Source organism: Montipora foliosa, chromosome 12 (assembly GCF_036669935.1).
Source record: "Montipora foliosa isolate CH-2021 chromosome 12, ASM3666993v2, whole genome shotgun sequence".
Classification (NCBI taxonomy): domain Eukaryota; kingdom Metazoa; phylum Cnidaria; class Anthozoa; order Scleractinia; family Acroporidae; genus Montipora; species Montipora foliosa.
Genome location: NC_090880.1, coordinates 39883527 through 39898526, shown reverse-complemented (window position 1 = coordinate 39898526; position 15000 = coordinate 39883527). Strand labels below are relative to the sequence as shown.

Below are 15000 nucleotides of genomic sequence, written 5' to 3'. Positions count from 1 at the left end.
TCTGTGTGAGCGACTTCTATCTGCACTGCACAATCATGTAATAACTGGACTCACAGAATTGGAGGTAACAGCTGAATTTCTTGGCTCAATAACTTTAGCTTCCTCGTATCTTTGGAGTAATGTCTTCAATCTTGTAACTGAACAAAAATATAAACACTTTCATATCACTCACAAGCATCAGGAATACTTTGTTTATCAATGTGTACAACATGCACAGAAGACTACAAACTGCAATGAAACGAAGTACAAACGTAGAGTAAGTTTATTACCTGCAGATAAATAGCCTTTGCCTGCATAACCAGACTTCTTAGAACTAGGAACATTGACGGGAGAATTAAATGTATATCGCAGTGGTCCTAAACTTTGCGAAGCTCGTTCTAAAAATATGGAGTAAAAATCACACTTTGAGAAAACGAATAAAAATCAGAATTCCATAAAATCACAGAGGTTCCAAAAAGGAATACGATTGTCCACTTCGGATAATCGACACGCGTGACATGGTTTCACTGCAAGTGTATCTAGAACTTTTCTGAGACGCAAAGTTCGCAAGATAACATGTATGTTGAATTTAATTTTGACGGCAAAATCGAATGGAAAAATTGGGCATTACATTACGCGACCATTCCCTCTTGGTTTAAATGGTTTTCTTACCTCGAATTACCTTCTGGTAATCTGAAATTGGTTCATCGACATCAAACATTACACATGAAATGGCATTGATACACCATTTAGCTGCAGAAAACGTAATGAAACAGCTAAACAAGCGAAACAAGCGAAACAACGGTTTCAAACAGGCGCTATATGAGCCAGCGATGGCGAACGCTGAAGTCGAACTCATTCCTCGCACGTTTTTCAAAATGGCCACCTGGTTGAACAAACTTCGTGCACAATTGGTAGGTATTGGAAACGTTGCAACCGCTTTCCTCATCGGTGCAGCATTAACGAAAATCTATTACGAGACCTCTGACACTGAAAAAGGAAAGGTATCCATTCAGAGAGAGATTCAGGAAATTGAATCAAAGCATGACAATCTCAAATATGGAAGCCATCTTCGTGTCATCAGTCCTCAGCGTCAACTAGGAGGTGATCGGGCTAAATCGGACGCAGTGGGAGAAGTAAATGCAATTGAAGACGATAAAATTTTTAAGTACGGCCTTCCCAAACGATCCCCGGAATACTTGCGCTTTAAGAATCACGTTTTGTGCTACGATCAAGCGAAGAAAACGCCTCGCTGGGTGCTAGAGCATTTGACGAAAGAGAAAGTGAAAGGGGAAGCAGAACGAGTTCATTCAGCATTCAAACCTGATCCTAACATCCCTGCACGTTTCCAGTCAAGTAACGATGATTATTGGGACAGTGGATGGTCTAGAGGGCATATGGCACCAGCAAGTTAGTGCCACGTTCTTTCACTTGCTATCAGAATTCTCTTTACGGATGGAGGGTTAACCCTTTAACTCCAAATAGTGCCACTTATAGATTTTACTCTGTCTAACGCCAGACGATTTTACTCGTCAATGGGGAACCCCACGGGGCTTAAAGGGTTAACAACAGCTAGATTCACTCAAAAACTATGTCCCCATTAACCCTTTCACTCCCAATAGTGCCACTTATAGATTTTACTCTGTCTAACGCCAGACGGTTTTACTCGTCAACGGGGAACCCCACGGGGCTGAAAGGGTTAACAACAGCTAGATTCACTCAAAAACTATGTCCCCATTAACCCTTTAACTCCCAATAGTGCCACTTTATAGATTTTACTCTGTCTAACGCCAGACAATTTTACTCGTCAACGGGGAACCCCACGGGGCTGAAAGGGTTAATGCATTTTTTTTCAGACTTTCTTTGCAACGGCTTAGGTTTCTGCCTAACGGCGATGCAGGGATGGCGCAGTGGTGAGAGCACTCAACTACCAACAATGTGGCCGGGGTTCGATTCCCAAACTCAGCGCCATACATGAATGTGGGTTGAGTTTGTTGGTTCTCTATTCTGCACCGAGAGGTTTTTCTCCGGATACTATGTTTTTCCCCCTCCTCAAAAACCAACACTTGACTTAATTTGCATTTACTGTTAATTTCAGTTTACAGTGTCCCCAATTAGTGCTCCAACACTAGTCAACGACTAGACACTTAAATAAAGTTTCTTTCTTTCTTTCATGAATTTCAATCAGCCATTTCACAGTTATTTGCTCAGTGACCTAGCCTAAATGTATGAATGCCAGCAAGGCTGTCGGGGACCTTGTCTTGATACAGACCTCACTGCTTTTATCATGTAAATTGTGTTGTTGTAACTCTAATTTGTCGGCATTAACGTTAGAAAAGCACAAAGGTTTGTATCAAAACAGGGTAACCAGCAGCCTTGCTTCCATTCTTAGGCCCGGTAACTTAGCTACAACTGTAAAATGGTCTATTCCCACAGTTCAAATTTATGAATAATTTTCTATTATTTACAATAGCAATATGGTTTTTCATTACATGGAAAACGTCCAGCTCCAAAAGCAGAGATCTCACTACCACTTAATTGCCATGCCATTGATGACTGAGGTCACAGCAAGTGACCTTACCACATATATGTTCTTTTGAAAAACATTTTATATGATAGCAAACCTTAAATTTAGTTTATAGTGTAAAATTGTGTTCACAGCACATATTTTTAGTTAAGCCCAAACCAGCGTAGCTTACCCCTTCAAAAAATTGGGCAAGATCTTATCCTGGCAAACTCTGAACACTTGTGGCAGTGTCAGTAATTTTGGAGAATGAGATGGCACAGTAACAATTCAGGTGGATTATTACATGCAAACAAAGGATCGGGTATTGTATTGTTTGACTTTCTGCTCTTGTTTCCTTCATCCTACCATTGGACTGACTACAGATATTGACCTTGTTATTTTGTCCTGAAGGTAGGGAATGTGCCTTATTAACGTAGCAACCATATGGGCTATAGACAAAAGATTTGTACCCTGAGTCTGCAGATGTTTGGAAACGGGTTTCGGTGGGGCAACACAAAAGTTTTCAATCCCTCAGGACTCAACATGGGCCCATAGTCTCGTTCAAAACGAATGGCTAAAAATCTTGTGGACACTTTATTTTGATCAGAAAATAAACTACAGTTTAAGTTTCCAGTAATTCCGGATTAGCTTAATCTGGTTTTGAACAACTGGGCCGTAATTGGAGAGATACAACCTCCATCTTCAACTGAAAATGGTTGATACTCTTTTCCACCTCCTTCACTGCAATGTTTTGGTCCCTGGGGAACTGACTCTCGCGTGGTTCGTTTTTTGAAGACTGCAATCTCAGATTACCGGTGTCCAATCTCCCTATCTGTAATGAAGTCTAGATCCCAGAAGATCTAAGACTTTTTTATTATTTTCGTTATACGTCTTCGCATATTGCTTTTCAGGCAACAGCAAATACAGTCAGGAGGCAATGGATGCAACGTTTCTCTTGTCGAACATTGTACCTCAAGACCTTCATAACAATTCAAAGTTTTGGTACAGACTGGAAGCGTATTGTAGAAGTCTTACAAAGAGATACTCCAGTGTTTACATAGTATCTGGCCCGCTGTATTTACCGGAGGACCATGATGGAAAAAAGATAGTTTCATATGAGGTTCTATATTCCCTATGTTTTACTTTATTATTCGAATTTTGGTACGTTAGGCTAGCAGAAGTCTCTTTTCTTTTTTCTTCTGGGCTGACGAGTACTGGAAAGGAGATCTCTGCCATGGGTCAAAACTCACTGTGTAGAGCATCGGTGCTGTCAAAGGTCGTTGACGGCGGTTGGATCAAAGTGCATCATGAGTTTCGATCCATGGCAGAGGTGTCTTTTCCCTTACTCGTCAACCCAGCGAACTCAAAAGAAAAGAAACCTCTGCTACCAGGGAAGGTACGTTAAATTTCAACAATCTAATAAATGGATTCAATTGCCTTATTCAGGTTATAGGACTGAATAATGTTGCCGTTCCTACGCACTTGTTCAAGGCAATTTTAGCCGAAGATGACGACAAAGGCACAGTACTTGGAGCTTTCGTCGTTCCAAACAAGCCCGTCAGCTTTGACCATAAGTTACAGGACTTTCAAGTTTCTTTCGGAGATTTAGAGAAATACTCAGGTTTGGTGTTTTTTCCTTACTTTGATGTTGGCAAAGCGGGTGACCTTTGTTTATCGGACGGCTGTAAGTTGCTGTCCAAGGAACGCATGGAGTTGATATCCTTTGGTCGCCGTCTTCGAAACTCTTCAAGTACAGAATGTTTGGAAACGGTCTGGGAAGAAATGAAACAAAATAAGGTAATACCTGATGGTTTTACGATCGACATTTACGAGAAAAGGAAGAGACAATTACAAGAAGAGGAGATGAAGCATGAGGGAGACCTTTAATGGGGGAGGACAGCTGAGCGATTCTTTTTATTTTTCCCATTTTATAATTTTTATTTATTTCCTTCTCGAAGACAAAAAAACATAAATTGAATTCCCCGCCTTAAAACACTCAGTCCATTAAGGACGGTTCCTACTATTGTTATTGCGCATACGTTCTGCGCATCTCAAGATACTTGCATGGATTTCCTATCGGCGGTGCTTATTAATACAGGCATATTTTTGCGCGGTTCAAAACTATGCGGAAAAAGCAGAACTTGGCAAGTGCTCTTGGTATCCAAAAAGAAAACTGGGGATAACCACGCATTTTTCAGAGATAATTAAGCTTCAATTTGGAGAAGAACGCCATACATTGCTTTGAATTTCAAAGCTTTTTACAAATATTGTTGGTCAATTATCTTCGAAAAATGCGTGGCTACCCCCAACTTTGTTTTTGAATTTCAATAACACTTGTTAAGATCTGTTTTTCCCGCATAGTCAGTAAACCGCGCAAAAATACCCTTGAATTAGTAGGCACCGTCCTTAACTGTGAGAGTCGGGAGGGCATGGCACACAAAGTTTGTAAGATGGAGGGATGTGTCTCCCGGTGTTCGCTGGTGACCTGTTTTGTATTGCTGGGAGTCCAAGCAGTGAAATTCGACCTCACTGGCTATCCCGTGTCTCTTCTTTGAGCGTCCTTGGATCGACTGCTCGGAATAGTTTAATAAATGAAGTCTAAAAGAGCAAAAAGGTTTGTATTTGGGGTCAAACGATGTTTGTCCAAGAAAATTTGTGAGGTAGACGGCAAACGTTCGTCTTGGAAGTCATTGTATTTGAAGATGCTATACAACTGAGTCCGCGAAGATCCAATCAGTAAAAATCTTTATTAATTCTACCTCATTTCAGTGAGACTTAGAGAATAAACGTACATGAACTGCAGAGTGTCCTTTTAATTAGAAAGTCTTCCGACTATGAAAATGGTAATAAATTGCAAGCCTTAAACGCTAAAAACCTTGGAAACGAACCACTCGGTCAACCTGCAAAACTTTGAAAGTTCCTGCAGAATTGAAAGTTAGTACAAATTTTCGATAAAATGATGCAATCCTTGAACATATAGACCAGTTGATTTTTAATTCGTAGTTTAGGAATATATAGGTTCAATTTTTCAAAAATCGGTTAGTCCGCAGGTTAGAACTTGAATATCGGGATTTCCTCAAGAATTTCCGTAAGATTCTCCGAACATTTTGGCAAACGTTTCTCGAAAGTCTTGGAATATCCGTTCCTTTTTTTGGTCAAGAAAAGTTTCGTTTATTTGCTGTTCTCCGCGTAGTTAAGGAACGAAGAAGCAATATGATCAATGTGGCATTGTTTGCTCGGCTTTTATCCTCTTTCCATAGGTCAAGGACTTCTTATGACGGCACTTGACTCTTGAATCTCTACTTAGTATCAGGAAAGCGGTTAAACCACGCCGACCACGGGAAGTTTTCCTGCAAAGGAATGTATTTTTTGGCGACAACAAGTCCGCTTCTCCACTAAACCTTTTCCGGGCTTCGACGATTTTTTGCTTCTTTCTTTCTAAGTAAGCATTCTGTTGATTAAGTTAACAGCCTTGTTAAGTTGGAAGTTTCGCCTTCATCCCAGAAAAAACGAAGCAAAGCATTTCTTAGTATCCACACAAATGTTTCCCTAAGGTTTGTTCACCTACCTTCGCCATAACAATAAAAAAAGATGAAAACAACTGATTACAAAATTCTCCCTCGCTTCTTACGTCGTTTTCAAACCTCCGTTTTCCCTTTCCACATGTTATTTTTTAAAAATCTCTGAATGATATTGAACTTAAAATTGCACTCTTATTCTAACCTCTCCCTTTTTGAGAAGTTGCTCCATAACAGCAGAGAGCAGTTAAAAACGAGCTTAAATCAATCACTTTCCTTTGAGTTTTGGCAAAACGCTCAACTTTTTCCGTAAACCGCACGAAGCGAAATCTCAGTCATACCAATTCGTTTTTCCTTGAAAGCGCATACTATTTGACGCTATTTTTCCTTACGATCCACACTGAAAAGCCGTTAAACGATACTGTGTAAACGCTTTCTGTAGAAACCGCTCCAGTTTTAGTGTGGACAAGAAAATTGTGCTTTTATTGACGTTTGCTTTAATGCCAGATCTCGTTGTTGATGGGGTTTTATGGCCTTGTGGGAGAGTTGATCACTTTTTACTAATGTGGGTCTTCTAAGCCTGATTAATTTCGTCTAAGTCAATTTCTTGTTCAACCGGACCAGTATATTTCAGTTTTCACAATATATATCTCTTTTTCCTTTAGTTTTAACGTAAACTAGCTTTTACCTTGAGCCTCCAACTGGTAAGAGTATTTGAATACGTGAAATTGAAACCTTAGCCACGTATCATAAAAAACCTTCAATTGATGCTTTGTTGTGAACTACTGAAGATAAGTATAATCGAAATGAGCCAAGGGTGAGATATTACATTTTCAAGGAGTAAGCGTTTGTCGTGTTTTTTAATCCCATTTGTCATCGTCCGCGATGAACAAATAAAAGTAATCCCCAAATCTTGTAGTGAGAGCGGTTGCCCTTGTCTGAAGGAACTGGCAACTAAAAACAGCAGTTGTGTCAAGTAGTTGAATTTGTCCTCTACAAACAATGACTCTAGGGTTGCGAGGGGTCCATATTTGTTCCAGTTTGCGTGTGTGTGTGCATTCAAACGTTAAATAAAACAGCGGCTTGGACGCAAATGACTCGTCAACAATATGACCTCCGGCGATCAACAATTTTGGAACTGACTGTTTTAAACCTTGAGAAAGACAAACGTTTTTGCTCTTTGCTCGAGTTGAACTGTTGGTTTCGACGCAGATGGCGAGACCACTGCGGCTGTTAAATCCCAGCATTTCCGGGAGTTCCGTTAGTCTTGATAGAGGGAGTAATGCAAGCTTTGATTCGATCGATGTGGTGGAGAATGTTGGCTTCGATGATCAAACGCCTGAAAACGCTTACGACAAACTACAACGCAACGATCGAGTGAATTTTGCTGCTGAAACGAGACAAAATGATATCTACGATGATGTTGGTCCGAAATCGTGGAGCCAGCCCAATTCGAAAATGAGCTCAAAGACGCCAAGCCGTGGAAACCACAGAAGCGGCATAGGTCGAGCGACTCGATATTTGTTAATATTTCTCATTATTTTTGTGGCGATCGTGGCAATGTTACTGTCCATTATGTTGATGTTAGGCAAACTTGGACCGAAATGTGCATGCAAAAAATCAGGTAGGTTTCCTTTTCGTTGATCCATGTCGTACAAGTTTTTACTTTGTTAGTATTGGTGCTATGTTTAGTGATTAGAGGATGATAAATGCAAATCCGATATTGGCTTTAATTTCTTTAAGTAGTAGACTTCTTCTAAGGTACGAGTTGTAACTTACTTTTTGTTCGACGACGATCGAGGAAAGCGGTTAAAACACGCCGACCACGGGCTTCGACGATTTTTTGCTTCTTTCTTTCCAAGTAAGCATTCTGTTGATTAAGTTAACAGCCTTGTTAAGTTGGAAGTTTAAGCCCAGTTCATCCCAGAAAAAAACGAAGCAAAGCATTTCTTAGTATCCACACAAATGTTTCCCTAAGGTTTGTTCACCTACCTTCGCCATAACAATTCTTACGTCGTTTTCAAACCTCCGTTTTCCCTTTCCACATGTTGTTTCTTTAAAATCTCTGAATGAATATTGAACTTAAAATTGCACTCTTATTCTAACCTCTCCCTTTTTGAGAAGTTGCTCCATAACAGCAGAGAGCAGTTAAAAACGAGCTTAAATCAATCACTTTCCTTTGAGTTTTGGCAAAACGCTCAACGTTTTCCGTAAACACGAAGCGAAATCTCTGTCATACCAATGCGTTATTCCTTGAAAGCGCATATTATTTGACGCTATTTCTCCTTACCATCCACACTGAAAAGCCGATAAACGAAACTGTGTAAACGCTTTCTTTAAAAACCGCTCCAGTTTTAGTGTGGAAAGGACAAGAAAATTATGGTTTTATTGGGGGTTTATGGCCTTGTGGGAGAGATGATCACTTTGTTTTAGTGTGGGAAAGGGGCCGAATTCTTCTAAGCCCGATCAATTTGTCCTAAATCAATTTCTTGTCATTAACAACCGGACCAGTATATATATTTTTTTTTTTTAGTTTTGACGTAAACTAGTGTGTCGATATTGCACGGTTGCTTAGTAACGCTAGCGACATGCGCATTAAGGCTTTAGGCTCGCCATGTGCTCTTGCCAAATGGTTGACGTTGTACATCAAGTTTGTTTGTTGTTATAAAATAAATTTCTGTTGAGGTTTCAAGACATGGTGGCAGCGGTTAAACAAGTAAAATGCTGAAATTAAGCCCTCCAGAGACATTTGACTTTTCCAAACCGCTCGACTGGCCAGATTGGAAGCAGAATTTCCTGCGATTTCGACTCGCGACGAAACTTCACAAAGAGGAAGGCGCCATGCAAGTCAGTGCTTTCATTTACACAATGGGAAGAGAAGCAGAACATGTGTATAAGTCCTTTACCTTGACTGAAGGAGATGATGCAAAATTCGACGTGATTTTGAAGAAATTTGATGAACATTTCGTGCCGAAGCGGAACATAATTCACGAGCGGGCACGTTTTCACCAAAGGATCCAACAGCAAGGGGAGACAGTCGAATCGTTTGTACGAAGTCTTTACGAATAAGCCGAACACTGTAACTTTGGGGATAGCCGTGATCAGCAAATACGGGACAGAATCGTCATTGGAATTGTGGATAAAGGTGTGTCGCAGAAATTGCAGTTAAAGCTCGATTTAACGCTGGAAGTCGCGATTCAAATAGCTCGCCAGTCAGAAATGGGCAAGTCTCAGGTTACTGATCAGAATTCCCTCGCATCGAAAGATATTGAAGAGGTTCACAGTAAGAAGAAAGCGCCTAATCCACGTTGGAAAAAGGGAAAAGGAAAGAAAGAGGATCCATCCCAAAAACAGGGTTTAAAAAAATGTGGCAGATGCGCTCTTCACCACTCAAAGCCCGAACACTGTTTAGCAAAAGATAAACGATGTTTGAAATGTCAAAAGGTGGGTCACTTTGCAGCTGTTTGTTGGTCCAAGTCGTTGAGTGAAGTGAATAGTAGTGGTGGTGGTAGTGCTTCAAATGATAGCAGTGCTGGTCGTTGGTTCTTAGGTGTGTTGTCAAGTGATTTACATCAGGATGACAAATGGAAAGTCCAGCTTAAGGTAAGTGGTAAGCCTGTGGTGTTTAAAATTGATACATGGGCAGATATTACCGCCATTTCAAAGTCTACCTTTGATAGTTTACCAAATCAGCTCAAGTTACATGCATCGAAGATAGCCCTTTTCAGTGCAGGAGGCACGTTGCAGTGCGCTGGGCAGTCTACAACAGCAGTGACACATTGCAACAAGAAGTACCAACTCAATGTTTTTGTAATCAGTGGAGAACATGCAAGTAACTTGCTGGGTTGAGAAGCAGCTTGTGAAATGGGTTTAGTTGCGAGATTAGAAGAGGTATGCTGAGTTGTTTGGAGATATAGGCTTGTTCAAGTGTGAGCCAGTTAAGATCCAACTGGATGAGAATGCCCAACCCTACTGTATCAACACAGCAAGAAGAATAGCTTTTCCTTTAATGCCAAAAGTAGAAGAGGAACTCAAGCGGATGGAAGAAGCTGGTATCATCGAAAGAGTAACAGAGCCGACAGAATGGTGTGCACCCATGGTACCAGTACAGAAAATTAATGGTAAGCTCAGGATCTGTGTCGATCTAAGAAGGCTGAACAGTGCAGTGAAGACTCGTACTTCCTACCTTGGAAGATATCACGCCCAAACTCGCTGGTTCCCAGTACTTTTCCAAACTTGACGCGTCCAGTGGATTTTGGCAGATCCCTCTACATCCAGATAGTGCCAAGTTGACCACGTTTATGACTCCGTTTGGTAAATTTTCCAGTCTCCAATGAGTAATCTGTTAAAGAACAGAGAAGGTTGTGAAGCGATTATGGATGACATTATTGTGTATGGGAAGTCTGCCGAAGAACATGATGAGAACTTACAGAACACGTTTCAAGTCATTAAGGAGTCAGGACTGAAACTGAACAAAGAGAAGTGCGAGATCAAGAAAAACAAGCTAACATACTTTGGACATGTTCTCAGTGCCGAGGGTGTAAGTCCAGACCCAGAGAAGGTTAAGGCGATTACGGAGCTCGAAGCGCCAACCAATGTTCCAGTACTACGCAGACCGATTGGCATGATTAACTACCTTGGGAGGTTTATTCCCAACCTTGCTTCAGTAATGCGTCCAATGAGCGAACTACTAAAGTCAGATACAGCTTGGACTTGGGGACCTCTCCAGCAAACTGCATTTACCAAGGTCAAAGAAATGATTTCAAGCGATACGGTGTTAGCATTCTACGATCCTAAGATACCCACTGTTGTTTGTGCAGATGCTAGCAGTTATGGGATTGGCGGGGTTCTGATGCAAGGTCCCAGTGACCAACTCCGCCCAGTTGGTTTTTAGTAGAACACTCACAGAGACTGAAGTCAGATATGCTCAAATTGAGAAAGAGTGCCTGGCAGCAGTGTGGACATGTGAGAGACTATCACGTTCTCTAGTGGGGCTTCCAAGTTTCCAGCTCTTGACAGATCACAAACCTCTGGTACCACTGATCAACCAGAGAGATCTTGATAAAACACCACTAAGATGCCAGAGGCCTCTAATGCGCCTTATGCGGTTCAACCCTCAGGCTGAACATGTACCTGGCAAGCAGATGGTGGTGGCAGATACTCTCTCTAGGAGCCCTTGTAAGTTAGGACAGGAACCCGGCAGGGTAGAGGACGTTCAGGCATTTGTAGACTTGGTTGAATCTACAAGGCCAGCCACAAGTGATCAGCTTAAGAGAATCAGAGAAGCACGTGCAAAGGTTGCCCAGCTCCTGAAAGTGATGGGATTCACACTGGAAGGGTGACCAACCCATGTGGAAAAAGTTCCCCTCCAGATACGAGAGTTCTTTGATTCTCGTGGACACTTGTCAATGACCAACGGTTTATTAACATATGATGATCGAATAGTGATCCCTGCAGACATGCGAGAGGAGATACTGGAGCGCATTCACACAGGTCACCAGGGTATAACAAAGTGCCGTGAATGTGTTAACCTTTCCGTGTGGTGGCCGGGTATTTCTAAGGAGATCAAGGCAAAGGTGGAGTCATGCCAATTCTGTCAGGAAAACCAACCATCACAAAGAAAGGAACCACTGATGACCACAGACCTACCTGATAGACCGTTGCAGAAGGTGTCTACCGATTTGTTTGAGCTAGCCAGTCAGAAGTACCTAGTAGTGATGGACTATTATTCAAGGTTCATTGAGATATTAAGCCTAGTTGAGACAACAAGCCAAGTTGTCATCCAAAAGCTGAAGTCAGTGTTTGCAAGATGAGGAATTCCGGAGGAACTAATAAATGACAATGGTACACAGTTTAAGTCACTACACTTTGATCAGTTCAAAGCAAAGTATGGATTCAAACACACCACATCAAGCCCGCATCATCCCCAGGCAAATGGTACTGCAGAAAGTGGCGTGCGAATCGCTAAGCGGATTTTGAAACAGGAAGATCCATTCCTTGCCCTTATGACCTATCGGGCACCCCAACCCCAGCAACTGGAAAGACGCCATCAGAGCTGATCATGGGAAGACTGATTCGTTCTACATTTCCAACACTGACCAAAGTTTTAGAGCCAAAGGCTCCAAACCATACAGCAATCAAAAGAGCTGATATCAAAGCCAAACGGGGCTACAGGGAGTCCTTTGACAAAAGGAATGGCGCGAGAGAATTACCAAAGCTACAGCCTGGAGACTGGGTCAGAGCCAAGCTGGATAATGAAAAGCAGTGGACCACAGAAGCTAAGGTCGTCCGTGAAGACCAGGGTCCCAGGTCATACATCATAGACACTGGTGGTAGAAAATTGCGAAGAGATCGTAGGCATCTTAGAAAGATACCTACACCCACTTGTTATGACACATCAGGGGACGACTCCCAAATTCCGGATATCAACAGTGAGCCTACTCCCAACGTAGTCCAGGTGGAGGATACCGACGTTCCTGGAAGCATCAACGCCAGTCTTGATGCAAGCGATCAGAACGCGATTCCAGAACACAGAACCTCAAGTGGTAGACTTGTTGGGAAACCTATTCGTTGTAGAGAGGACATTTAGTACTGTTGTTTTTTTTTTTTGTTAACTGTGAACTTTGAACATTGGACAGTCGTTGGTCTTCCCGTAGGACCACTTATGCCTAGGGCTCTCCTTGGTTAGATTCCAGAACATGCTTAAGCATCGTATTCAACCAGTTCATTTTGTTGTTTTTCCTTAAAAAAAAAGGAGATGTGTCGACATTGGACGGTTGCTTAGTAACGCTAGCAACATGCGCATTAAGGCTTTAGGCTCGCCATGTGCTCTTGCCAAATGCTTGACGTACGTTGTACATCAAGTTTGTTTGTTGTTATAAAATAAATTCTGTTGAGATTTCAAGACAACTAGCTTTTACCTTGAGCCTCCAACTGGTAAGAGTATTTGAATACGTGAAATTGAATCCTTAGCCACGTATTATAAAAAACCTTTAATTGATCCTTTGTTGTGAACTACTGAAGATAAGTATAATCGAAATTTGTTATGAGCTGAGGAGATATTACATTTTCAAAGAGTAAGTGTTTGCATAATAAGCTCCAAAACGCCTATGGTGTTTGTCGTGTTTTTTAATCCCATAAATGAGGTTCTCTTTGTCATCGTCCGCGATGAGCAAACAAGAGTAATCCCCAAATCTTGTAGTGAGAGCGGTTGGCCTTGTCTGAAGGAACTGGCAACTTAAAACAGCAGTTGTGTCAAATAGTTGAATTTGTCCTCTACAAACAATTACTCAAAATTGAGTCCACGGAGCGGAACTGTGCATTGAAACGTTAAATAAAAACAGCGGCTTGGACGCAAATGGCTCGTCAACAAGCAAGCTTTGATACGATCAATGTGATGGAGAATGTTGGCTTTGATGATCAAACGCCTAAAAACGCTTACGACAAACTACAACGCAACGAACGAGTGAATTTTGCTGCTGAAACGAGACAAAATGGTATCTACGATGATGTTGGTCCGAAATCGTGGAGCCAGCCCAATTCGAAAATGAGCTCACGAACTTCAAAGGCGCCAAGCCGTGGAAACCACAGAAGCGGCATAGGTCGAGCGATACGATATTTGTTAATATTTCTCATTATTTTTGTGGCGATCGTGGCAATGTTACTGTCCATTATGTTGATGTTAGGCAAACTTGGACCGAAATGTGCATGCAAAAAATCAGGTAGGTTTCCTTTTCGTTGATTTATGTCGTACAAGTTTTTACTTTGTTAGTATTGGTGCTATGTTTAGTGATTAGAGGATTATAAATGCAAATCCGATATTCTTTGATTCCTTTGAGTAGTCAGAGTAGTAGATTTCTTCTAAGGTATGAGTTGTACGAAAACTACGACGCAAAATTGAACGAAAGTTTTTTTTTTTTTCTCATTATTTCCTGGCTTTTTCCTCTTTCACTTTCGCATCGGCGTCTAATCTTGCATTTAAAGACTTGAAATTTCGTTTGTTCAAAATCATTTGAACATTAAGATGCTCTTGAAGAATGAAAGGTTACAGAGGTTAATGGTTAAGTGTTTTCATGTCGAATCTATTTACAATATCTTTGATATCTTTCCCTCTTGTTGTTTAAATAACACACCAAGGCTGCTTGTTGCGATACAGTTTCGTTGAGGCGTACAGGAAATCAAAGACCTAAACTATTTTCTGAGTTAAATAAACATAGCGATCAGTTTGGCGTAATCCCCAAAAAAAGGCTCAGTGCTACCTCTGATAAAGAAGGTATGACGACTAGGTTACTTGTCTTTCACCAGGAAGCTCGGTAGAGCTTTTCCTCAGTTGAGATACAATTGGCAGCTAACAGCCGAGATATCAATTGTGTCAATGTTGGTGCATTTCATAGCAGGCTAAAGGTGGTTACGCTGAAAGTATTTTTTCTTGAATCCTTACATACCGGGACGGGAACAAACATAATAATCGAAAACTATTTGATGAGTTTTCATAGAAGTGGTTGAGTAAAAAGTAGGTTCATCTCTCATTTATCACTTTATTTGCTTTGTAAGCAAGCAACTGAATTGCGAGCATAAAACAGCAAGAGATCATGGAAATAGCCATGAATTATTGCTATCATTAATATCATGCATTATTTTCATATAATCATCCAAAACTATTTACTCGAGTTTACAAAGAAGTAGCGTGAATAAGCAGTAGTCTCATTTCTTATTTTATCATTTTATTTGCTTTGTAAGCAAACAATTGAATTGCGGGCATAAAACAGCTAGAAATCATAGAAATAGCTATGAATTATTGTTATTATTAGTATCATGTCCCGAAGTAACGTGTGTTAGTATTGCTCTCAAAACGTCTTTGCTTGTCAGCTCGCCTCATTAGACTGATTGGTTCATTTGGAGTTAGAGCAACCTTAAAAGCTAAGCTACTCTTTGCATTTTGATGTATTCCATCTTCGCTCTCCCATTTTATTAAGCCCGGTGGGTAAAAAAATATTC

The 15000-nt window shown here is 41.0% G+C and overlaps 3 protein-coding genes across 3 annotated transcripts in view; 2 read left to right on the top strand and 1 right to left on the bottom strand.

Moving 5' to 3' along the window:
• Positions 1-785, bottom strand: part of LOC137978422 (serologically defined colon cancer antigen 8 homolog) — a 19943-nt gene extending 19158 nt beyond the window's left edge. The window contains exons 1-3 of the mRNA XM_068825342.1: positions 652-785; positions 270-377; positions 55-137 (exon numbers count right to left, since the gene is read on the bottom strand). Of these exons, the coding sequence (XP_068681443.1) occupies positions 55-137; positions 270-377; positions 652-700 (240 nt within the window). The 5' untranslated portion in view covers positions 701-785. The remainder of the gene's footprint in view (positions 1-54; positions 138-269; positions 378-651) is intronic.
• Positions 786-849: 64 nt separating this feature from the next.
• On the top strand, positions 850-5285 carry LOC137980274 (nuclease EXOG, mitochondrial-like). The gene is made up of 3 exons (XM_068827671.1): positions 850-1389; positions 3397-3605; positions 3932-5285. The coding sequence occupies exons 1-3, from the start codon at positions 858-860 to the stop codon at positions 4370-4372; spliced, it is 1182 nt and encodes a 393-aa protein (XP_068683772.1). The 5' UTR covers positions 850-857; the 3' UTR covers positions 4373-5285.
• An 8046-nt stretch (positions 5286-13331) lies between these two features.
• LOC137980273 (uncharacterized) overlaps positions 13332-15000 on the top strand; it is a 10412-nt gene continuing 8743 nt past the window's right edge. Inside the window, exon 1 of the mRNA XM_068827670.1 lies at positions 13332-13724. Coding sequence (XP_068683771.1) covers positions 13361-13724 — 364 coding nt within the window. The 5' untranslated portion in view covers positions 13332-13360. The remainder of the gene's footprint in view (positions 13725-15000) is intronic.